Raw genomic sequence first — 24,413 nt, 5'->3', positions numbered from 1 at the left:
TATTTTCTGGTTCTTGTTGGTTTCATTTCACAGCATTATGGAGAGTTCTTGACTTAATCCAGACCTGTTTCTTTTAGCACACTTTCCTTCTACTCCATAGTTGATGATGTGAATATTTTAATTATGGTAAAGAATTTGAAGGTTTAAAAAAAAAAAACCAAACAAACCATCAACCCTAAACCGTTTCTAGAATATAATATTTATTTTTACTTTCTCATGGTAATATTGCTCATTCCTGGAGGGAGCAGAAAGGCTGTAGGTTTCTTTAGCCTAACACATAATGGTGTATCAGAACTGAGCTTAAGTTCATGAGGTTGTCGGGGCAGGGATGAGAATAAATACTTAATTGGGCAAAGGTTCTTCCTGATTCCTTCAAATATCTCCTGGTTGTGCTTCAGTGATTAGTAGCTTCTTTATTTGTGTGGAGTTTCAGGAGTAATTCCTACCGTCTTAAGCAGAAACACCCTTATCTGTACTCATACTAAAGATAAACAAAGCTTGTTTCAAGACACCCTCAATAAATTTCTACTTTGCCCTTCCCCAACCAGTTCCATCAGGACTTATCTTTCTTACTTTAGATCTTTACTGCAGTCATGCTAAACTGTGTGCCATTGTTAGTTGACTGCCTTATTGTAGTAAATACAAAAGTTACCAACTTCCCATCTCTCTACATTTGTATCAATTAGGGACAAAAGGCCCAGAAAATCATTGCTCCTTAGGCTGCGCAGATCCAGAAAGGCTTTAAGGAGACCACAGCTACTCAAGTGTGAAGCCTTGTAAAATCCAACTGCCTAATAAATAAGTTAAAAAAGCAAAATCACTGATTTTGAAGGGTAGCTTTCTCTGTATTGAGAGCCCACAAGTACATTTTTTTTGAGGATGTTCCAAATGAGATATATTTTGTGAGATTTGGAGTCTTGCTGCTGCTGTGAATTGTACTTTGAACAATTTAGTATTTTGGACTGATACGAACTCCTACTAGGTAGTCTTTCGTTGGGTCAAACACTCCTGAAAGCGGGGGAAGAATCTATACTGTTTGAAAACCTCAGTATGTTTGGAAACTGTGGAACAAGGAAAAAAAAATCCAAAGCACAACCTATTTTTACCTTTTCATAAGTTTAAAAACTAATTGCAGTTGGAAAGGAGGAAGAAATAGGTTGCATTTCTGTGTGTGGGCTTGAGAGGTATTTCTTTTCTCATGCTGTACTGAATAAGCTAAATGCCTTCTTTGCAGATCCAAAGGAAAGCAGAATTAATTGGGATAAAACAAAAGAAAAAAAAAAGTGATGAGACTTTTTCTTCCATGTTGAAACTCCATATTGACAAGTTAGGGCAAATCTGACTTTGCACATGCAAAATGTAACAACTGTCTTACTCTCCTTTTTACAGTAAAAACCATGCTTCCGTCATGTGGCTTTGTTTTCCCTGTGGCTGTAGATGTATTTTAGTTCCATTTATTTGCTGCTCTTCATAACACAGAAACTTGAATTCTGGTGGTGGAGAACAGCTTGTCTCTGAGTTTATAGCTGAAAATTAATTGGAAGAAAGACTTACCTCCCAAAGTTACTGTAAGGGTCATGATAGGAGCCACTAAGAACTGGCATGTTTTATGCTTTGGCTTTCAGGAAAGGAAAGTGTCTTAAGGAAAGTGAGGAATGTGACTCTTCCTGCAAGGTGTTTACAGATCAAACTGGAATTCTTGCACCTTATTTGCTGCTTATCCTTTATACCCCCCAAGATAGTTTGTTTTGTTTTTTATGTGAATTATTCCATCCCTTGCAGACAGTGATGAGTGCACTGATATGACCTGCATCTACGTGCAGCGTGATTCTTGGAAGATACTCGCTAGTAGAAAAAAGCAGATATTTGGTGTACATCTCCTAAAAAATTAAGTCTATAGTGTAGAAGATTAGTGCGTGTGCTCCTTGCACCTCCATGCCAGCTTGGTGTTCTTCTAACTGCCATTTGCATGCCTTTGGTCATGCTGGGGCAAGGCTGCTCTGTTACTGGTAGCACCTCTTGCTGTTCTAAGTCATGTTGACTGACACAACCTCTTGTTCAAATGCTGGTGCTTGGGCAGGGTACCTGTGCAGATGTACAAAGCCTTCTTTGCCCACTTGAAAAAAAAAAAAAAAAGACCTCTGAAAAGAGGTCTCTCATCACTTCATCCTTGTTGGAGTGATACTGAAGTCTTTGAGAAGAACAACTGCATTAGTACATATACGAAGCCTTTATTAGAAGTATGGCCAGTTTGAACTGTACCACTGAAAGTGGTTCGTAAGAAAATGACGGACAAATACTGTATCCTGGCAGTGCTTGTGCCTGTGTTATGATGGGCAGAGTGTGATTTTGTTATGGGAAGCATGGTTCAGCACTGGTAACTTCATGGGATGTGAGGGTGCTGAAACTGTCTGCACCTTGGAGGAAGAGGTCTGGCTAGTAAACAAGAGTAAACCTTTAAGCCAGCGTTCTTATTCATGACTATCCATATTCATGATTTGGAACTAGATGATCCTTAAGGTCCCTTCCAACCCAAGCTGTTCTATGATTCTATGACCTGATGTTACAACGCAGAACCACTTTGTCACCCATGGCTGGTGTAGAAAGCTGTGTTTCCTATTGTGCCCTTAAAAGGAACAATCACAGTGATTGGCACCACCTAGGCTCACCTTGCCTTCTTAGACATGACGTTTTACTTCTTTCTCATCAACCAGACCAGAGAAATGTCCAGCAAGGAAAGAGGTAAGCTCAGAAGTGTAGTTCATTTATTGTCCTGCACCTCTCAGCCTCTCATAACTCCCAAAAGCTGTCTGCTAGTCATGTGCTTTACCATATGAAGCAGTCTCAAAAGACTATGTACGAAAAACATACCCCATGCCACCTATTTACTATTTACCATCTGAACACCAAGTGGCAGTGAGCAAAAGGCGCTTCTGTCCAGGCCTCGGGCAGAAGGAAGCAAGGTATTCTGCTGTGGCCTGAAATACCAGGCTCTTGCCTCTTTGAAGATGAGATTTCACTAGAGCCAAAGGCCCAGCATTTCAGAACTGCAAAGAAAAAATTAACTTTGATGCCATGGAAACCAAACAAAGAACTATTATAGTTTGCTACTTTTCTTGCCTCAGCAAAAAGCCAACAGTGTAGCCCTCAAGGATAGCATCCTTAGCAACCACCCTGCTGCTGTCAAGTCTGAGTGGTGAAGAGAGAAACGTAAGAGGACGTGTTTGAAGAACTCTTGGTGCTGTTAAAAAAAAGGTTATGGGCAGAGGGCATAAGGATGGATGGAAGATTTCTTAAGGCTGAGAAGCAGTACAGGAAACTGACTCAACCGTGCCTGGCCATGAACTGGGAACTCACTTGACAAGGTTTTGTAAACATTCAGAAAAAGCCTTGCTGTGACCTGTAGGAGTGGGAGATGTGGAGGCAGCTTCTGGAGATTGTAAACAGGCATGCGGACCTTATGGAAAAACAAGCTGATGCGAAGGCTCTTTCTCCTCTGGCACAGCACAGCAGCCTCAAGGGCCTTCTTGACGACAAATACTCAAGAATGTTGTGTGATGGCTACAGCAGGCCATTTTGTAGATTCTCAAGCTGTATTTTTCTCCTCTGCTCCCTGATGATTAGCAGCTCTGGGGGGAGCCACCTCCAAGCCCAAGTGACAGAGAGCTTGCTGCAACAGCCTTTGGGTCACATTGGGTTGGCTGACCATCAGAAAGCTTCAGCCTAGTGTAGCTGTCAGCTGCAAGGCCCAGCATGGCTATGCATAGCCTATGGGTCTGTTTTAACTTTATTGGTGTTTTTATAATGCGTATCTTCCTCACTCTTTGAAACTATTTCTAGTTCTACTTATGCCCAACTTTTTGTATTTGGAATTGTCTCTTTTTGCACCGTTACCAAAGTTGTTGTTTTTTAAAATGTCAAATATTTTCATTTTTCAAAGCGGTTTAGCTAAGAGAGTAACATGCAAGCCTGATGCCTAAACAGGAAAAGCAGTCTTCATCCTTCACAGTTTTCATAAGATATTGTACTTCCTAAAATTCTCTTTAAATGTGCATGAAAATTGCATAAAGTGTAAAGAAAATACACTGCTGTAGTTCTGCGAGATGCAAGTTTAACGTAAAACAGGAATTCAGTCTCGAGGATCATGCTGCGTTCCTATCAGCTGCTGATTCCAGATGTGTATGACCCCCAGCTGTGTCTCAGCTTCATGGAAGATACAGTCCCAGATCCGTGGTCACTAGGGACCTTCTGAAGCACACCATAATCCAGTCTCTGTTCAGATGCATGCAGAAATGCAACCTGTTTTTCACCTGGTAGAGTCAGGACGTTTTGCCAGCCCAGGAGAGCTGGAAGCTCTTACACACTCATCACATGGAGCCTCGCACCTCAGGCCAGCAGTATCTGCTTCAAAACAAAGAATCTCCTTGCTGAAGTCAGGGCTCTGGCCATGCCACAGGGGATAGTTACTGAAGTCATCAGACAGTGACCTCTGCGTGGCGAGAGGAGATCTCATTCTGATGCGCAGCTCAGAGCTGGGCTTTATACTGGTGTTCATGAAAGTGCTCTTTTTTTATCCTGAAATTCTGTGCTGACTGCTGTCAAAGGTGGAGGAATCAGTGGTAGAATCAAATTCCATCAAATGGTGTTTCTGGCACCAGGCTAGGGATAGTGCTCTTGCCTTCTCAGAGGTTGATGTGAGAGGCTCTTCTTGTTTGCCTGGCTGGTGGTGCACTCCTTTCTCCCCCTGCTCTTGTATCTTCCTGCAGTGAAGCCAAAGTTGAGGCAAGAGTTATTGCCATGCTTCATTGCGTAGCTTCCAAAAACAGAGCCTTTTGAAGGCAAGTGATGGCCACAAATTGCTGTGCCTTTGCAATGGCCAGCATCAAAAGCAGCATCATCCTTTTCCATTTAAAATTAGTGCAGGCTTACCAAAAGGTGATGGTGGGAAAAGGACTGTAGGAATTGGCGGCATTGATCCCGAGTCAGGTAACTCCAGTTGGCTTCTACTGTGCAGCTCAGAGTGTAGTCTGGAAATAGTTTCAAAACACACAGGGCTTTGCAGCAGGAGAGAGGATCCTGGAATACCTGAGCAGTATGCTGAGAATTTGGGCAGGTTGCTGAAGGTGGGCTTCCTGTCCTTCTGCAGGTATAGGTGGTAGTCTGACTCTTTCTTTAGAACATAAGTGCCTTATTTCTAAAGGCAAACTAAGTCGTTGACTTTTGTTAGCCTCCTTCCTGTATGTTTTCTTTATTCCTCTGGTTTTGACAAATAAGCTGTCCTTTAGTTATTTTTCTTATCACTGTCTACTTCATGGAGAAGCTACTGGGAACTGTGGAGACGTGGATGTGATTGTTAATCATTTCAAGGTGAGAAGCAACTCTAGAGTGCATATAGGAAGAAAAGCACGTGGATGCAGTATTTACTGACCATCATCGGTGATATTTTAGACAAAGACACAAAATATGTAGTGTTTTAATTCAGGGTCTACAGACATGATGGGTGTGGACTTCTGATTCTATAGCATAATTAGACAAGGATTAACTTCTGTAAAGATGTGTGAACTTAATTAATTCATGGTTAAAATGTTATGCTTAAGAGAAAACTTTAGAAGCATGATTAGTGAGGACTGTTAAAAAAGTAAGAGCATGCAGATAGAAGGGAAAATCTTTTATAGTAGTCTAGAGGATTTGAGAATATTCTCTTTCATTAAACATGTTCCTTAGAATGCTTTTGAAATCTTGTCATGAATAAACTCTGAGTTAGCACAATTCTTTGTTTCAAAGCAAGTATTTCGCTAATGCAGAAAAATTGCATACTTAAAATACAATCCAACAAAAGAGCATCCTCCCACCCCATTGTCTAGTAGCTCACTGGTATGTGGGACCTAAATTAAGTCTGGAGAAAACACTTCACGTAGAATTATTTTCCTCTTCATACTAAAAGCTTTAGTGATTTGTAGAAACTGGGCTGTTTTCTCTTAACTGATGTTGGTACTCTTATTCAGCAGTGTCTACATGACAAAAAAAAAAATAAATTTATAAGACCTGGTCAGATAGATTAAGATTAATACTAAACTCTTTTAAACATTGAGCCCAGCAGGTGAACAAAAAGAAAAACACACTTTTCTCCATACTTTTTGAACACGTATTTTTCACCCTTTCCGTTGAATTTCACAGGCAATGCTAAAATAAGAGCTGATTTAGGGAAAGAATTTGGAGGGAGAGAAGATGGCTGACTGGCAACTTGAAGGGGTCTGGTTTTATGGAGAACTTTAGGGGGGTGCTCTGGACTCTGAAGATAATGCAGTGGAGATATTGGAGGGAAAACGTAATTGGAGGGAATGGAATTACCTGGCTTTAGGATCTTCGGTTTTTCTGCAAGTTTCAGATCATTTGGGGGAAATTTCTTTTTTTTTTTTTTTTTTCTTTTCCCCTATGATTAAGCTCCCATTTTATCCACAATGTAGTTGCTTACCAGCAGTTTCCCTTTATGGTATGTTTGTAGGTCTAAGGCTGCTGACAAATGAGATAAAAAAAAAAAAAAAAAGAAAATGAGATAAGCAGCTTTTGATTTTTAGGAAAAAAAAAAAAGTTTCACCTTCCTCTTCCTTTACCTTTGTTCATAAGAAGGGGAGTTGAGGAGGCCAGGTTATGTTTAAAAAGAGTTTGGTGATCAACAGCGTTGCAGATGAAGTTATCTTACTTGTGAGGAAGGGATTCTGGTCTGTCGTTCTGGTAGAAGCTGTGTGATGAATTTTTGGAGGAGGATCTAATGAATTCTCTCAGTTTGCACCTAGGAACTTCTGAAAATGTTTGTTAACATGCCAGAGGTAAATGTGATGCTTAGAAAGTTGATTGTTGTCCCAGAAGACATCCACTTGAACCACTGTTCTCTCTGACATGCAAACTGAATATGCCCTGAGAAATTAGAAAACATAGCATGGACAAAAATTTATGCATATTAACTACTTCAACAGTTAGCACCTGCCAATTCTCTTGCTATCGTGTTAATTTCTAGACTAATAGTATGTAGCTAGCTACCTTTTTCTAAGGCAGTTTTAGGAATCATTTCTGTTGTGCACCTTGCTATTAAGAGGATTTTATAAAGCTCACCAGAGAACAAGAGAATCCTGTTTATAATTCCGTATTTTATGTTCTTCAAACTTAAAAAGCCTCTAATTTGCTTTCTCCTCTTCAGTGATCTCTGAATTATTTTGTATCCAGAATACCTATGAGGCTTTGATTGATTATTGGGATGGGGTAAGAATTCAGCAATCGATTGCCAGGTTCCATTAAGCATAGAAAGTATAAAAACTCATTATTTTTTCTTTTTAAAAATTTTGTTTTCAATGTTATCTCAGTTTTATTTACTTGCAAGTTGTTTTTCTCCCCAGTAAGGACAAACAGAAAACTTCTCCTTTCATCTTCATTCTCTCTGATTTATGATAAATTTAGTTTCCTTCGGCCTGGCATTTGCTTCAGCAGGCAGTCTTCCTTCAAGTACCACCCTGATTGATGTATAATCTTTGATATCTTCCATTAGCCTCCAGGATCACTAAGTTCAAGGCCCTCTTGGAACCTAAGGAGCCCTGCCGAGGAACTGAAGGCCTTCAGAGTCCTTGGGGTGATTGACAAGGTAATTCTTCAGTGTCTCTTCAAGAGTTCAGTCATAAATCGACTGCATGCTGACATTTTGTCTTTGAAGCTGTGGATCTTAAGGATATGAAACAAAAGGGGAAAATGACTCAAATGCATCTGCACTTTAAAATAACAAAAGTAGAAGAAAAAAGGCTTTTATCTAAGCAATTCATGTAAGGTCATGCAAAATATATTTGAGCTAAAGGATAAGGTACATGTTTGGTGGCATTCGATAGGATGAAGTCATGGTTACAGTGCTGGGGTAAGGATGAGTTGATGTGTTTTCAGTTGAATAAACTGGTGGATATTTGAAATACGGAAAGGTAAGAATTCTCACTTTCGAACTATCACTTGAAATGGGGCTGGAACGATGACAACTGTTTGTTCTCCTTCTCTGAGAATGTGGAATTGAAATCCCTAGCCAAGACACAGATTCAGCAATGAAGCCATGATTCTTTTTGACTCATGCAAATAATCTCCCAAGATCCCAGGGTAATAGCCCTCTGTAAACAGTAAAGAACCATACAGATTTTTTGCAAGCCTAATTAAGAGACCAGAAGAATTGCTGCATTGTTTTGATAATGCTGATTAGTTATCACCTTACCAAATTCTTCTGAGGTGATGCATTATTCAGCAGTGTGGCAGTGGCTAACGTAGACTGTAAAGGCTCAGTTTCTTCTTCCTGTGCCAATTCCCTTGTGCCTTTTGATAGTTCCTCATGTAGTCTCTGGTTTGTGCATGGTGTACTGATGCTTGGTCAATTTATGCATTTTGTAACTTGCATCGGAAAAATTAGATGATCTCTTAAGGTCTGTATTTCTCCTCATTAGACTGAACCTAGCTATTGGGACTGTTTTTTGTTTTTCTTTGCCTGTTTTGTTGTAATTATGTGGATAAGTTGATAACTTCTCTTCAGAGAGCTATATGCAGTAGGCATTATGGTTGTTTTCGTAGCACAAGGATTTCTTTCAGCCTTGACTTCATATTCATTGTATCTTCTTTCCTCTGAGTACAGACTTTAGCCTGTTTTGCTCTATAAATGTGTCAAAGAGACAGGTTTGAAAAGAACTCCGATCTGTTTGATTAGTAGCCACCAACTAATTGGCCACGGTAGGCATGGACTTTGTGAATTAGTCTGACAAGGCGAGGCTGCAGAAAGTGTTGGAAATAAACTGAGAAAGACCTTTTCAGTACCTTCATTCTGATATAGATACAAGGAGCAGCAACTGGAGAAGACGCTTGATTAGAGTCAAGGTTTTGGAGTCCCTGGCATTATCAGATCTCCTACATCCCTCTCAGCACAGTTCTATTAATTGTCTCAAGTGTGAGCTGGATGTACCCAGATCTTTGAGGCAGTGTTGGGAAGAATTGGGGTTCTGGCGATGACAGAAATACAAGATCTTCGTGTTGGAGATGTGTGCAAGGAGTGGTCTGAGAGAACAGGCCTGTGTATACAGCTGGTATGCTTGTGTGTAAACAGTATTATAGGGGTCCGAGTTAATGTGTAATTGCCGTGTGGAAAAAGCAGCAGTATTCCTTCAGGTGTCTTTGTACTCTGCATACCTGCTTCCAGATTATCCTTATTACACACTTAGTCTTGTCTTTTATCTTACTTGTTTCTAAGTATTCATCAAGCAGTGACGCAAATGAAAAGGTGCTGTAAGTACAAATGTTCGGTGTCTGTGAACATGAAGCACAGGTGCGCACGTATCCATGTGACAGAGATGATGTCCCTGCCTTTGGTTTAAGACACCATCTCACTTTATTCCTCACCGTCGCTTTTTTTGCCTCCATCTCTGCTTGTATATACTCTGTAAAGCTCACGTCATGGAGAAATCCAAACTGGTGGTTAAGTTTCTGATGCAGGTATCCCTGCTGGGCCCAAGTGTGTGGCCTAGAGTGTTTATTCTTGAAAATGGATTCTGATTTTCAGAGCCAGAGTTGAAGATGCCATGCTTCCTGCTTTTGGGCCCAAGTGTATAACTGACTCAGCATCAAGCAGAGTTTTGCCTGAAAATAGTCTTCTCCTGTCCTAACCCTGAGGCGTCTTTGTTGGTTTCAGCAGAAAGTGAGTGTGTGGATAGTGAGGAGCCACTAACATTTTACTGCTGTCTTGCATAGTCCTGTGCAAGACTGGCCTAAACACAGGGAATTGTGAGTGGTGGTGTCTGGTTCGCAGTCGTTCTCCCACTGCCACTTGAGGCCCAGGCTGGTGTCTGCCTGTGGCAGTGCTGACTCGAGAAAACCAGCTGTTAACCTTCGTTCCATCAAATGCTGAAAGGTTCAGTGCCTTGCCTCAGAGTAATGTCAGTCTTTGTTCTTCTTTTGAAGCCACTTGAAGTGTTTTGAATTGGCTTCCTGTTCACAGATAAAATGCTTGTTGCTACCTGAAAGGTTGGATTTTCCAAACTCTTTTAGACTAGGCAAAATTATTAGACATTTAATTTTAGTCTGGTTTATTGCTGATGGCCCATCTTTATCTCTCAATCTGTCTTTCTACCTTCCTTGTCACCTGAATATTTTTTTTCCTGGGTTGACCCTTTTCCTGCTGAAGCTGAGAGAATTAGAGATCTTAGCATTATTAAACTCTGAAAAGTGTTGTGAAAATTCATAGTAGAGCTCCCATATCAGTGCTTTGCCTCTCACCCTTTGCTTCTGCTCTTGTACAAAGGCTGTGGTACAAATCCAACTGCTTTAATAGAACCAAGAGGCCGTACACTGGTGCTTGAAGAAACCAGGTTTCTTAAATGCTGCTGTGTTCGCTCACTTCATGGTGTCAACGGTTGACTAGATGGTGTTTGCAGGTATTTTATGTGTTTATTATGGGAAGGGTCTACCTGTGGATAGGTTTCTTAAAGTTAGAGGCTTAATTAGTTCCGAATATGGCTTTTGTCCTGCGAAGTTGTGGGCTTTAAGCTCCGTTGCTGATTGGCAAGCACAGCTGTTGTTAATATTAGCAGAGGTATCACACTGAAAACAGGCTGATATCTAAATATTTTAGCTATTGTTACCAGCAACCAAGAAAGATCAATTATTTTATCAGTTCATGTGCCTTAAAGTAGAAAGCTTCCTTTTTTTTTGGAATACCAAAGATTTTTGCTTTCAAAATTTGTCTAATTAAAACGCCAGGTTGCAGATTCTGTGCTGAGTTTCTGCCCTAGGCAAATCTTTCCTTTGAAGCTACAACTGGCCCCCGAAGAAACTACTTTGTTATGGTGCTGCTGGATACCTTAACAATGCTGTTTCAAGCCCAATTTCTTATTCTTTAGAACCTTCTGTTATTTAGATTCATTCAATTTAAAGATTCATCTTGAAAGCTGAGTACATTAAGTAATAACTATGCCTCTGTAACCAATGACTGTCTTTTATGTCTTTTCTGTCTCCTCCCCTGGACCCCCATCAAGCCACATTGTCTGTGTTGGCACCGATGTGACTGTGATCAGTCTTCCACAGATGTCTGCACATTTGAGCTTGTTGTTCAATACACTGTTTGTTAAGCTTCATTATACAAGCTGAAACCTGGTAAAGATAAAATACTCTCATCGGGGCCTTGGCTAACATTATTTTGGAAGTTTCTGAGGGGGATTCTATAAGTAAATAACTTTTTTTTTTCTGAAGAACTGGAAGCATTTCTGTTAGTCTTCAGTATAGTTTTTTTTTCTTTTTTCTTGTGGCTGTCATGCTATCCTGAGAAGTCATAACTGATGTTAATACACTGGGATGAACTGACCTTAGAAATATGCAGAACAACCAAATCAGTGTTATTAATGATTTAGAAAGTGTGGTTACTGCGTGTCTACTTGACCAGTGAACATGCAAAAACCAAAAGTATAAAAAAATCTGTGGAGTTCACATGCATGATCTGCAGACCATGGTTGAATCAAACAGTTTGTGGTTAGTTGTAATAGAGTTTAATCAGAGAGTAGGAGAAATGGACTCTTTTTATGGCAGTGTGTGCTGTGCATTAATATTTTAGATTGCGGTAGCTGTGTCCTTTTAGTGTTTAAAAACATAAATATTCAGCATTTTATTTTGTGGTGGGTTTAAAGAATGTTGCAGTTGTGAAATGGAGTTGACCATAGCAGATGGTTTCTCTCACCTGGCTCTCAAGTGCATGTTGCCAAGCTTCTTTAGATCGTCTTAGTCTTAGGGATTTGAATGAGATGCTGTGTGTACATAAGAGGTGGGGGGGGAAAGAAGCTGTAATAAGCAGCATGATCAAGTACAGATATTCATTCTTGTTTCATTACTATGCTTAGAAAAAGAGAAACTGGCTGAAAAATGTTATAATGAATTCAACTGACTAGCAAGTTTTCTTCATCCAAACACCACATAATGGAAAATAGCAGTGACAAAAATGGTTAAAAATTTGAAACTAGTAATAATAGTAACTATTAATACAAATAAAGACATTTTCAGGGGCTTGTTTTAGGTTGTGTTAACCCTTTAATTTCCTAAGTAACTTGCTAAATCCTACAAAACCAAATCAACTACAGAATCGTCATCAAAAATGATTTCTTGATTTCTCACCGCCCTTTTCCTATTGCTGGAGGATTACTCCTAAGCTACAGCGAGGCTCAAACCCCAAGTAAACAGGCTTGCTCAACTCTAAAACTGAATGAATGAACAAATAAATGAATAATTGCGGTCTGAACTATATGTATCTTCTGGTTTCCAGAAACAAATGATTTATAGAGATATTTTCTTCTAAAATTAAATAACTTTGCCTTCTAAACTAAATTAAATAACTTTGTCTTCCTAAATATTACCAAGTTTGCTTGGTTCATAATAGGTGCCAGGCATTACTCTGATGCTGAGGGGCATTTCATATTGTAAACTGTATTCTCTGCTGTAACGTGCCAGATATGTTCTCTAGCTTAATATTTCACTGTTCGTCATTTCTTGACCAGGTTTTAGTTTGCCATAAGATAGTGAGCTTTCCTTTCTGTTATAACCAACTGAAAGTATTTAAAAACTTGAATTTGAATGTATGCTGCTTCCAGAGTATTTGCATTATTTAAAGCTGCACCATTTGTCTTTTAAGTACACTATTATTGCAAGTCGTAGAATATACAAACCGTAAGTTCCTTAGAATAATGATTTGAAAGGAGGAATAATTGCAAACTGAAGATAATTCATATTGCACAGGTACAAGGATAAGCAATAATCACATTTTTCATACATATTAGCCAAATGTAATCTCTTTTTATAACGACAGAGGGAGACGAGCTAGAGTCCGGGTGGTGTCAACTGAAAACTGACGAGAATAAATCTGTGTTAAGTAGATCTTTTAATCCTGGTAGCCTTGACAGCCAGCGCAGCTGAAGAGAGCAGGGGGAATTGCACGCCTGCTTCTGTCTCATCACCACAACTGCACCCTGAGCATGGCAGTCAGCTGTGTGCCTGCCCCAGCTAAGGTTTTTGTGAAGTCCCAAGTACTCGTTCTAGGATCAGGTCACCAACTTGTCTCATTCCTGGTTGTCTATCATTACTTGCAATAGGGATTTTCCTTCCAACTGGTGCAAGGACAATATGGTGGGTGGTCATCTGATCCCTCTTTGAGTTTTAGGACTTTTGCTAGAGAATCTACCCTGTGATGAGATTGAATTTGTTTAAGAAGTAAGGACCAGAATCAATAGATGACCCACTGACATTACATGATGAGTCTTCAGCAGAGAATAGCAATTCAATAACAAAATAGAGCTATTCTTTCAAAATAATTTCTCAGCTGTGGTGTATCTTCAAACCCTTCAGGTATCTGGTACTGTAGTAAGGGATAGTAACTTACTGCAATAAGTTCTATTTGATTTGATCAGGCATGAGCTATTTTTCAACCTGTGTTAGTGAACCTAAAGCCACGTTATTGTAAGCGATCATGTTTTGAGGTGTTTATTTTGATCAGTGTTAAATGTTGCTCAAATAAATAGAGCAGCACAGCCATGTTCTGTGCCGTGTCCTGGAAGTGTGGAGTCTGTAAAAACATCAATATTAGATACTGGCTGGGGCGGAAGGGGATAAAACAGAAAAGAAAGGGGGACTGGGAAAGCAAATGACTGCAGTGTGTTAGAGCACTGCATTTATATGAAAGCCACCTGCAGGAGAGCGGCACATTTAGAGCCGTCCTTAGTTCTTGCGGTAGTGTCCCCTGCGACCTTGGTTGGGTGCTCGGTAGGGTGACTGATGGTTCACCACGCTCTTTTTTCGTGGTGACTTGCCTGTTGCCTGCCTCTGGGTTTGTGATTCCCCTTATGCTGACTTCTGCAGTATTCCTTCAGTCTCTTATCTCAGGGCTTTGATGCATATGTTCTGAAGGTGGCCACCGTGACTTTGGGTGGCAGCAGATGGTAAACCTTCAGGCTGCCACCGGCTATACTGGTGTTAAGTTGGAAACTTAACGTTTGATGAAGAATCAGTAGTGCATATGAAAGAGCTTTTACTGCAGAAATATCTTTTAATTAAAAAAATTAGCATACTGAAACATTTGCTAATTTCTGTGCATTTAAAGGATCCTAAAATGAACTGTTTTCTTAAAGCTAGTCTGTCATTATTTACCAGGCAGGTTTTATTTTATTTTTCTCCAATTAATTGTACCTACTGTATTGAATTGAATTTAATTTATTTTCCACTAAGCTGTTGGATACACTGTAAATCAAATCTAAGAAGCTAATTTTTTTAAGTAGCTGCTGTCAGCATCAGAATTAACCCTTGACTTTAAAAAAAAAAACACCCCCCAATAAAAACAAAACAAAACAAGCAAACAAACAAAAAACAAAAAACCCCAAACCCCAAGTAGAAAATTGCATTTGGCGTCGCATAGGGATGTTGCGATCTGCCAGTTGACTGAGATGCTGCCATGCAACATTGTTGTGTTCACCTGTATTTTAGGTTGTGCCTGAGAGCTTGACTGCTTGTACGAAATAGGGATAAGTGGTGAAGACACTTATTTGCACTATATATTTGTGACAAGCGTTGACTGCCTGTCAGTATTTTTAGCGACTTTGATCTTGTCATCAACACACAACAATAGGGAAAAATGAATAAGCAACAGTGGTGCTGCAAAAGCCAGTGTGATACGTAGACTGTTACCGTGTTTGTACATTAGTACTACAAATAGGATTTTGTTTCGTCTCCTTTTGTGTCACTGCCTAGTTGCTCAGTGCCCAGGAATGCCCTGCTGTGCATTTTTCTACCTCCCCTCTGAGAGAGGATGCTGAATGTTGCAGTTGACAGCTTATTGTTTTGAGGTATTAAATATTACAAGTTACACAGTAGTTGTCACCAGCAAAACAGCCTCCATCAGCTTATTGCAAGCCAGGAGCAGCCTGCTCTAATACAAGCATCTCTGTCTGATTTGCTCTGGGGAGGGATAGACTTACGCAGCGGGGAACGTTATGTGGCATTCTGTTTTGTCCTGGTATGTCGTTCTGGTAGAGGTTTGTCACTTTGCATTTTAAAAAGGAACCTTAGGAAAAGAATTGAAAAACTTGCAAGTACTCCCTTTTGCAGTGAGAGAGAGGTGTGAAGGTGAAATGACTTGTTCAGGTAGCCTGGCTGTTCAGAACCTGGCTGGAAAATATGAGGTGAGGAGAATGAATTGGCATTTGGGTCACTAGCAGAGTTACTGTTGTGCACTTCTGCACAACCTGGGTAACGTGTCCAAGAGCTGCTCACCTTTCTTTGCTCTGTTTGTGTGACAAAAAGTCAAGCAAATGTATTTGTGAAAGTCTCTTAGTTTCTTTCCTGGTCTTACCCCTTCCTGAAATGTCAGTGTTCTGATCGGGGATTTATTCAGTTGTGTATTCCTTTAATTATATGCGTGAGTCTTGTTAGACCACCTTTTTGTAATATGCATGCTGGCTGCCTCTCTTACAAATAGATTTTGGTTTTAGTGGGCCCTTGCAAAGTCCACAGTCTGCCAGGGTCAAATAGCAGCGAAAAGTTCCTTTTGTGGTTTTTCCTGGCCTGCTTGAAATCCCCTGTGAAGGAAACAGTCTCGTGGAAAAGTAGGTATTGAATCAGCAAAGAAATAATTTTCCATTGAATGAACTGGAGCTGTGGCTTTTCGTCACTGGGGAAAAGTTAAGATGCTCGATGGGGAAGCTGGTTGGTAGGACTGGTTAGTCCACCTAGGTAGTTAACCTCAAAGGCACCCAAATATTATTTGTTATTACAGCTGTTATAAAACGGTAGCTGCTACTTTCATTTTGATGCAGTAATACAACAACAGATGAAGGCAGTCCTAAAGGGACCTGTTATCTGCTTTATTCCCGTTAGTGGTAGTCGTTCTATATGTCATCGTATAGGGCTTGGGCTCGGTAATCTGTTCTGTTACACCATATGCTAATACAGTGCTGATAAGCAAGTGTGAAAAATGAAAGGGAGGAATACATTAATTGTATTTGTGCAATAAGGTATGCTATCAAAGGTAATTATTGCATGACAGTTTTAGTTATAGCAGTTGTTTATCATGAAATAAAAGATGGCTTTAGGAGCCTTTTATTGGAAAGACAATTGTATCAAATTAGTACCAAATTAGATTTTTGCCTTTATAAAGGTGAGCAAACCCATGAGCAGTTTTTAAATTGGTGTCTTCTACTCTACAAATGAACAAATCCTGTTTGAGGGTTAAAGAAGCTATTATTCTGTCCTTTATGCTGACAGCTTCATTACTGATTGGCCTACTGTTGGTATTAAAAAAATGTTTGGCTCCTTATGATCTTTGTGCATGCAACTATAATATTAATACAGACCACAGAACTGTTCATTAAGAAATGACTTTAAACGAGGTTGATGCTTGTAAATCTGGAGAGATACAGATGTTAAATGCTGTCATTCCTTTTCCCGTAGAGCCGTATGGCTAATAATTTCCAAGTGGCTAAAGCTCTTGTTAGCAAGAGTGCTGGTGTGTTAAGAATGGCCCTATAAATAACTTTAAGAACTGAAGTTGAAGGTGCTTCTTTTAAAGACTATTGTTAACTAAACATTATTGCCAAACAGATGGAAAGCATTCACCAGCCTGATGTTTTTAGGTCTAATTATATTATCGCCAGTCCTGGTACGGCTCAGTTGAAGAGGTGTATCCAGAGGCCAATTTATAATCATTTAGCCAACACCTGTTTGGGAGATATTGACAGTCAAAGGGCACATTTAAAAAAAAAAATCACATATGTTCTTGTATTTATTGCCTCAATGTGAACAGTGTCTAGTTACAAACAAACTTGGGACAAGAAAAAAGTGACTGTAAACACGTAATTGTTTTGAACCGTTTTTATCTGTCTTTTGGCACCTCTTGCGAAGTGGCTTTTATTTTTCTCTTTTGGTTTTCTTTATTGTTTGTATATCTTTTTATTGTCATGCCTTTTTGATTAAGCAAGGATAACAAAAAACAGTTTTGTGGTTATCGTTTATTCAGCTGGTTTCTACTGTTTCTGGAAGACCCAAGTACAAGACCTGAAGAATTGTTTGGAGAAACTCAGTGGCCTAGCGGCTTATGCCATTGACATGGAAACTTCTTGTCATTCCTTTCTCAAAAACCATCAGCAATTGCAACTTCTGATGATATTTTTTCACTAGAAGGTAGAGGATGGCTTTTAATACTGGGTGCAACCCTAGTAGAAGAGGAAGTCTTTGAGATGGAGAAATAGCTCTTGCTTTATTTCTTTTGGTGAAATTTGGCAAAAGCAACGGTGAGAAAAAACTCCAACTCGCTTCCTCTTGCTTGAGGTGCTCAGGAGTCCAACAGGGAGAGAACAAGGACAGCATTTTGAATGTGGCCATCCCAAAGAGCAGCGCTTTCCCTGCTGCAGCCACTGCTTTGGGAAAGCCTGCACGGTGCTGCCCACAACCTCCCCTCCTTGGCCTTATGCACATCTTTACTTCACCTTGCCGTGGGCACAGCATGTGCCAGCTCTTCTGGTGGTTCCCCTTGGTGTAGAGAAGGTCAGCAGGTGAACTTGGTTGGCATCAGCCTTCAAGAGACGGTGGGCACAGCTCCCTCATTGCCCCACGTAGTGGAGGTAAGGGAGAGTGAGTGCTGTGCTGTCCTGCAGCTGACGAACCCAGCACCGTGTTGCCCTGACGCATCACTCCCCTGCAAGATGTCTTTTTGGCTGTGAGCCGACTTGTACCTCTTAAGCGGAGTTGCTGCGTCTTGTCTATGGACCTCCAAGTGTAGTAACCCCAGTGCTGCATTTTCAATCCTTTAGGTGTTTAATTTTGCAGCCTAAATATTTTGTTGTAACTGAATCTGACTATTTGTACTCGGAGCTTACGATGTCTATTGTAAATAAACAGTGGGTGCCTATCTTGTTCTTATTTCTCCAGGAGGATTGGTCTTGTGCTTGAACTTGTTTTTGTGGCTGGCTTGCAGCTGGTGCTTTTCAAGTACATCTGTGTTCTTGGAGTTTACAAACAATCTTAAGCACAATGATTTGAAGACAGAGATGCAGAGAGTTCCAGCTCCCTGAAGATGTAGTTTCCCAAATATATATACTTATATAATTTTTGTTTGTTTTGTTTTCAGCACATAAACAAACAGAGCTTGCTAAGAGGCAAGACATAGCTTAGTGCTCCTGTCGTCACTGTGCTGTGCTTAAAGTGCTTTCAGCAGAGGTAATACGCTCTTGGCAGAGATGTTCTCTGCAGCTGTAGGTGTTTTCCTTTCTGCAGCGAACCTGTCCACTCTTTTTTCCCTAAATGAAGACTTGTTTTTGCTGTTACCTTAATACTGGTTTACAGACAGGAAAGGAACTTCTTTGCAACTGTTTCTGTTGTGGCTTATGAATGTTGCAAAACGAAAAGGGCAGTTGAGGAATGAGACAGCAGTGGCTGTGTATAGTTCGTAAAACATTTTCATGTGGCTTGGGCGTGTGCCTGGTCAGCTTTTAGGTTAGCTTCCTGGAAAGAAGGTATGTAGCTCCTCTCTCTCTCTCAAAAAAAAAAAAAAAAAGGCAAAGAAAACCAAAAACCATTTGGTAACCTGCTAGAAAGACAAACCTTCGGTGGATAGAAAGCCTAATGGGGGAAAAATATGGAAGGTAGGTACGGTGAGTTGGAAAAAAAGTAAATAAATCGGGATTTAAATGAAGTAACATAGGAAACTAATGCTATGTGAAGGTTACTTTTTGTGTTTTATTTTGTCGCTGCTGTTGCATTTCTGTAATTTGGACTCTGGTTATAAAGTACTTTTATCAGTTCAGGATTCATTCTTTAAGTTAGCTGATTGGGAATCAGGTGACAATCCGGTAGTTCTCTAGAGATCTATATCCTCAATTTTCCTTTAAAAGAAAAAGACTGGTTAACAAATGTATGCTGCAGGGCTTTAATTTTTTTTAAAAATCAGAACTTACATCACATCCTTTGCAAGACTATTTAACATTAAGTTTAAGAATCTCATATTGTTATCTTACTCATGAATCTTAAATATTTCTCTGAATGCTTTTTCCTTAGGTTTTGCTTGTAATGGACACGAGAACACAGCAGACTTTTATACTGAAGGTGAGTAAAATCTTATTACTTCTCTTAACAGTCTGGCCTCCTAATTTATACCACCACACAAAGATCACCGCATCTAATGTGCAGAGTTATCTCTGTGGTATATTACTATGTTAATACATAGATCCCTCTTAAGGGCACTGGAATTCTTTTTCTCAGTATTCAGTTGCTTTCCATTCCTTTCTTTGTATAACTTCTCTAGTGCTCATATGTGCTGATTTACTCAACTTGAGTTGCTGCTGGTAATTGAGGGTAATACCTCAGCAGGCTTTGGTGAAGAATCACAGTTTCAATGTGGTCCTTAAAAGATCTCTAAAACCCTGCCGACTCAGAGCATATACGTGCTGCTGATTAAAAAAGTTAAAATAAAAATTCTTCTTAGCCCCAGTACATCCACATCTTCATCATGTCTGGGCTTCCCTTAGTTGAAGAATATGACATCGACCAAAGGAGATTCCAGATGAAATGGATGACTGTTCTTATCCAAAATTGCTTTTCTATGGTTTACATCAATAGGCTCTGAAAAATGACTGTAATGCTACTAAACTATTAAACTAATGAATCGTTAATTGTTTGTAATAATTTTTTTCACATTACTCTTTCTTTTTTCAGAAAATGCTCAGATCAAGATCCCAACATGCTTGGAGCATCTGTGATGCTGAGAATTAGTTTAGTCTGAGTCTTGTTATTGGGGCTATTGAAATGAATGACTCTGCTGATAGGAGGAAGGGCTAAGAAAACGATGTACCAGACACGGAGCTATAATTATTTGTTAATATTTTGTAACTTTGCTTCAGGTCTGGCTTACAACCCTGCCTTAACTTTGTGCATTTGGCCTCTGAAATGATTTGTCTTAAGTATATGTAGGGTACAGAAAACCTGTTTGTTCCTCAGAGAGGATTATTTGTGAATATTGTATCTTGGAACCTCACTTTATCTGCTGGCAGATAGGGTAACATTGAATTTCCCATTTAACTGCTTATGTTTATCAATATTGTAATAGGTCACACTATTGACATAATTTTTTTTTTCCTTTCTCGCCTCCCTTTCTCCCTCCCACATCAATTTTTTCACTTCTGGCGACTTCATCTCCGTGCTACCTCCCAAAAATCATTACCTCTCAAGGAGACTAATCCCTTCCTTTCCTTTTTGTTGTGGTTGTTGTTGCTGTCTTTACTAAAGTACAATGGAAATGTGAGGATTACCTGTAAGTCTAGGGCATTCTTTTGTCTTTAGAACTTGAATTGAATTTTTTAATAGTGTCTTTTGGTCACACACAAAAATAAATTTTTTAAAAAAGGTCACAGGGAAATAACTGAGTGTCATCCTGATGACTTAGTTTGAGAGAGATTCTAATAAAAACATTGACCCATGTAATTGATTTTAATGGCAGCTTTGTGCCATCTTCTGTTCTCTGGAAATGCGCCAGATGCCATCAGCACAGCCTCGGGGGACCGAGGGGCATAGAGCAGCAGATGAGTGGTTTCTCTGAAGCCCAGAGTAACTCGGATAGATTAGTTTGGTTGATAAACACAGAGCACAGCAGGCTCCAAAGGCAACTGAGGGTACAACTGACCTTTTTGTTCTCTGTCAGGGTCTAAGGAAAAGTAGTGAGTACAGCAGGAGCAGAACGACCATCATCCCCCGCTGTGTGCCCAACATGGTGTGTCTGCACAAGTACATCATCTCCGAGGAGTCTGTCTTTCTCGTGTTACAGCATGCAGAAGGTTTGTCTCTTGTTTAAGTATATTGCTGAAGAGTCAAAGGTTTAGGCTTTTAATCAATGGTACATTTCAGTGTCAAATTAATCTTTTATATCTCTAATTAAAATATTTTTACTATGCCTAAGAGATGTCATGTAAGACACCCCACACCCTCCCTCCTCCTTTTTCCCCTCATTTTGTGGTGGATTTGATTCCTGTTTCAAATAGCCTCGAATCTTGATGGGTTACTTAAATTGTAGTGATAATGAAAGCTTCCAACTGTTTATTTTCTACAGGAGAGTGAGTGCTTCGACTGCAACAAATATCTGTAGTGTTTACAGTCATCTCTGAGAAATAGTCTTTGGCTAAGTCTTTTGTGAACTTTGGCTAGTAAAGCGTTTAGTATCTTATAGTTAAAATGACAAGTATTCCCACAAGAGTTTAATAGCTCTGCTTAAAAAAAAAAAAAGGAGCATTTGCCTATTGGTTAATATCACGTAGTTATTCTGATCTGGGTTTTTAAGAAAATAGCTAGTGGCATCACGTAGGAGTTCAAAGCAGAACCACAGAGTTGTGCCTTCAAACTATTTATGAAATTCCTGTTAAATGTTAAAACAGGGAACAGGTGGCAAAAAATAATTATGTCTTGATTTTTTCCTCTAACACCTGGATTTAAATATTCCCCAAATGTAATTACCCATATTTATTTAGAGTGAGTGCAGAATATAAATTTGGGGTTTGCTAATAGTTCTCTTTTTAGGAAATGTTAATAATTCAGTCGGAATGGATTATTGGAAGGAACTAAGCTAACTGATAGAGAAGATAATTTTATTACATTGAATATTATTTCTTTTATTCCTAATAACTTAGATTTTGCCTTTTTCTTGAACAATTTATGTCACATGAGGCCAGTTAACTTTACCTATACAACACGAATGATTTTTTTCTGCTATGTGTGACATGGTTTTGCCATGGGCAGTGAGGCATGAAGAAACGCCTCACATTACAGAACTGTCTGATGGTGATCTCGAAGGGTTACGGTGCAGCTCTGTACAATGCTACTTTTCTTGAGGTGTGTGTAATTCAGGCAAAAAATTTAAAAGCTATCACCTGAAATGCAATCTCCACTTAAACTGGTATAGTTTGTTTTGAGAAGTAATAGTTAAACAAAAACCAGACCCTTGTCTGATACCAACAGATCTTAAGGCTAGCATAATCAAAGAATTGGAGACAGATACAATAAAAATTAGAAAATACTGTTCCTGATATTTCTGCAATGTCTGAAGACCTGGAGTTTTCCTCTTCTCTTTGGGAAGAATGTCCCTTCTCAAGACAGATGGAAAACTGGGTATAGTAGTAGTGAAATGTGGTGATGTAGTGGTCAGATGGAGAGAACAGAAATTTTAAGAAAGGCTTAATTTAATTTGACTGGTTAACAAAGGTAGTTTCCTGAAAGTGATAGTTTTATTGTGATGACAGTGATAAAAATGGAGACATTGCCTGGTCAGAGCCCTTCCATTTAAGAACAGAAACCTCAGCTTAACATTTGGCATGGATGGGGTGTTTTCTTTAAGAAGGAATGACTCTCTTCTAGTCATCTTTGACATGGTCACAAATCCAATGAGAAGTGCTTGGCTTTAATCTCCTGCTCTTACCAACCCTGGCTGTAACAGACGTTTTGAGTTCTGTCGGGAAGGATCTTAAATTTACCAAGAGCCTGGTAAATCAGGTTTATGTAACTTAGAGCCTTGTGCAAAACCCAGTGACGTTTGTTTGATCTGCCAGTGGCAGAGGTGGTGTCTGTGAAGCATTCTCATGTTGGCTGGCCAGTCAGCAAACACACCCTTGGAGGCAGCCACAGCTCATGTTGCATTTCTCCCAGCTGTGGGACAAATGCATGCAAGCAGGAGACGTGGGAGGGAGGTGGGTTATTTTGAGGTGGAGCCTGGGGGAGGGGGCACGTATGGGATATGAGTACTTGCTGAAAGGGGAGCTGAGGGTAGCGAATGTGGGAAGAAACAGGGAGGATGCTGGGGAGGAGCTGTAGGGACCATAAGGGATTTCGATGTGTGTGAGGGCTGTTGCTGATGGTACATGATGCATGGGTTCTCTTGACTTGGATGCTTATGGGTGTAAGTTATAAACTGCAAAGAGTTTCGCCTCGTTTTCAGAGGGTCTTTTAATGTTTTGTTACAGATATTGTGTATTTACTAAGAGCCTATTTCCTGTTTATAGTAAATCTTAATCGCATTATTAATTTCAGCCTAAACCATTGGGTTTTGCGTGGAATTCTGAAAGTTTGACTCCAAACTTTTGCTCAAAATGAAAACTTTTTTTTCCAGTAAGTCATATTGCAGTTACATGCTGAGATCGGTGAGCGAGGTCTTGGGTCCTCTAACAGGCTTCTGTCCTGGCTGCAGTTGGAGGCTTCGAGGGTGTCTTAGAAGCATGAAAGTCCATAAAGTTATCTTGTAGCTTTGTTGGAAAGCACTTGCCAAATTCTAGTGTGGTAGAGAGCCAATCTGATGTTAATAAGGCCTCGCTTCTTCTTGGCACTAGCAACTCCAGAAATTTTAGAAACAGATGCTTCAAAAATAGGCTGGGGGGCTTCCATGGGACATCAAAGTTTAAGTGGCTGTTAGAAGCTGTCAAATCTCTTTAAGCATAAATAAGCTGGAGTTCCTATCAATCTGGAGAGCACTCAAGAAACTTCATGCTGAAGAGGCTTGCTGCACGCAGGAATTGAAAGAAAACAACGTGGTAGTGTTCTGGCTTGCAAAGCTGCAGATTTGTTGTTAGGAAAGGAGGTAGTACTCCCTATAAAGACGAGAGAGAGGGAGATCAGAAAAGGTAGGAAAGGTGATCTGGTCCTTGGCAAGGGGCTTTTTCAGGAGGCTGCTTTGAAATAAAAGCTTTTGCTTGAAGTACGTTGTGAAGTGGGAGCTTTGCCTAAACTATCAAACTTCATAGCAGAGATTCACCAGCAGCAGTGGAAGCAGCCCTATAGATAAAACTGGTGTTTGTAGCTATTGTCATGTTAGAGATTAGGTTGAGGTGAGCTTCCAGTTCCTATATATGCTGCAACCCCTCTGTGGCTGCCATTGGGATGCTGTGAAATATTATTATTGTATCATGATAATTCCTGCATGTCTGGTTCCCTTTTGGCCTAGAAACTGTGCAAACATAATTATATGTTGTCATTGTATATTAATATGATGAAGTTTAGCAGTAGTTGTCTTTATTGAAAAGAAGGACAGTGATTCTAAGAAAACCGTAAGGCTGTTCTTTTTCCAGCAGGAATATTAATTCACATGAAGTGCATAACTTATGATTGGTACTCCTGGCCATAAACAAATTTTTATGCAGTGATGTAGAGAGTTTGGCCAGGTTTTGGAGAATAATTCAAGCAGATGTTTTTTGGTAATCTGTTTTTCCTTCTTTATCCGATCACAATGATTTGGAATCCCAGGTTGTTCGCTTTGACTTAGTTTGGGCTTTCCTTAATACAGTGATTACCACATTTTTAGCTGCATTCCACTTCTGCGGGAATTGGAATATATAGTCCTTCAGAGCAACATC

The 24,413-nt window shown here is 39.8% G+C and overlaps 1 protein-coding gene across 4 annotated transcripts in view; it reads left to right on the top strand.

The window, feature by feature from the left end:
- Positions 1 to 24,413, top strand: part of RPS6KC1 (ribosomal protein S6 kinase C1) — an 88,856-nt gene that overhangs the window by 41,758 nt on the left and 22,685 nt on the right. For all 4 annotated transcript variants that reach the window (XM_040551448.1, XM_040551450.1, XM_040551452.1 and 1 more), the window contains 3 exons: positions 7,544 to 7,636; positions 19,087 to 19,134; positions 20,726 to 20,858. In XM_040551448.1, the coding sequence (XP_040407382.1) occupies positions 7,544 to 7,636; positions 19,087 to 19,134; positions 20,726 to 20,858 (274 nt within the window). The remainder of the gene's footprint in view (positions 1 to 7,543; positions 7,637 to 19,086; positions 19,135 to 20,725; positions 20,859 to 24,413) is intronic.

Source organism: Cygnus olor, chromosome 3 (assembly GCF_009769625.2).
Source record: "Cygnus olor isolate bCygOlo1 chromosome 3, bCygOlo1.pri.v2, whole genome shotgun sequence".
Lineage (NCBI taxonomy): Eukaryota > Metazoa > Chordata > Aves > Anseriformes > Anatidae > Cygnus > Cygnus olor.
The sequence above is the reverse complement of the archived record's forward strand: the minus strand, read 5'-3'. Positions and strand labels throughout refer to the sequence as shown.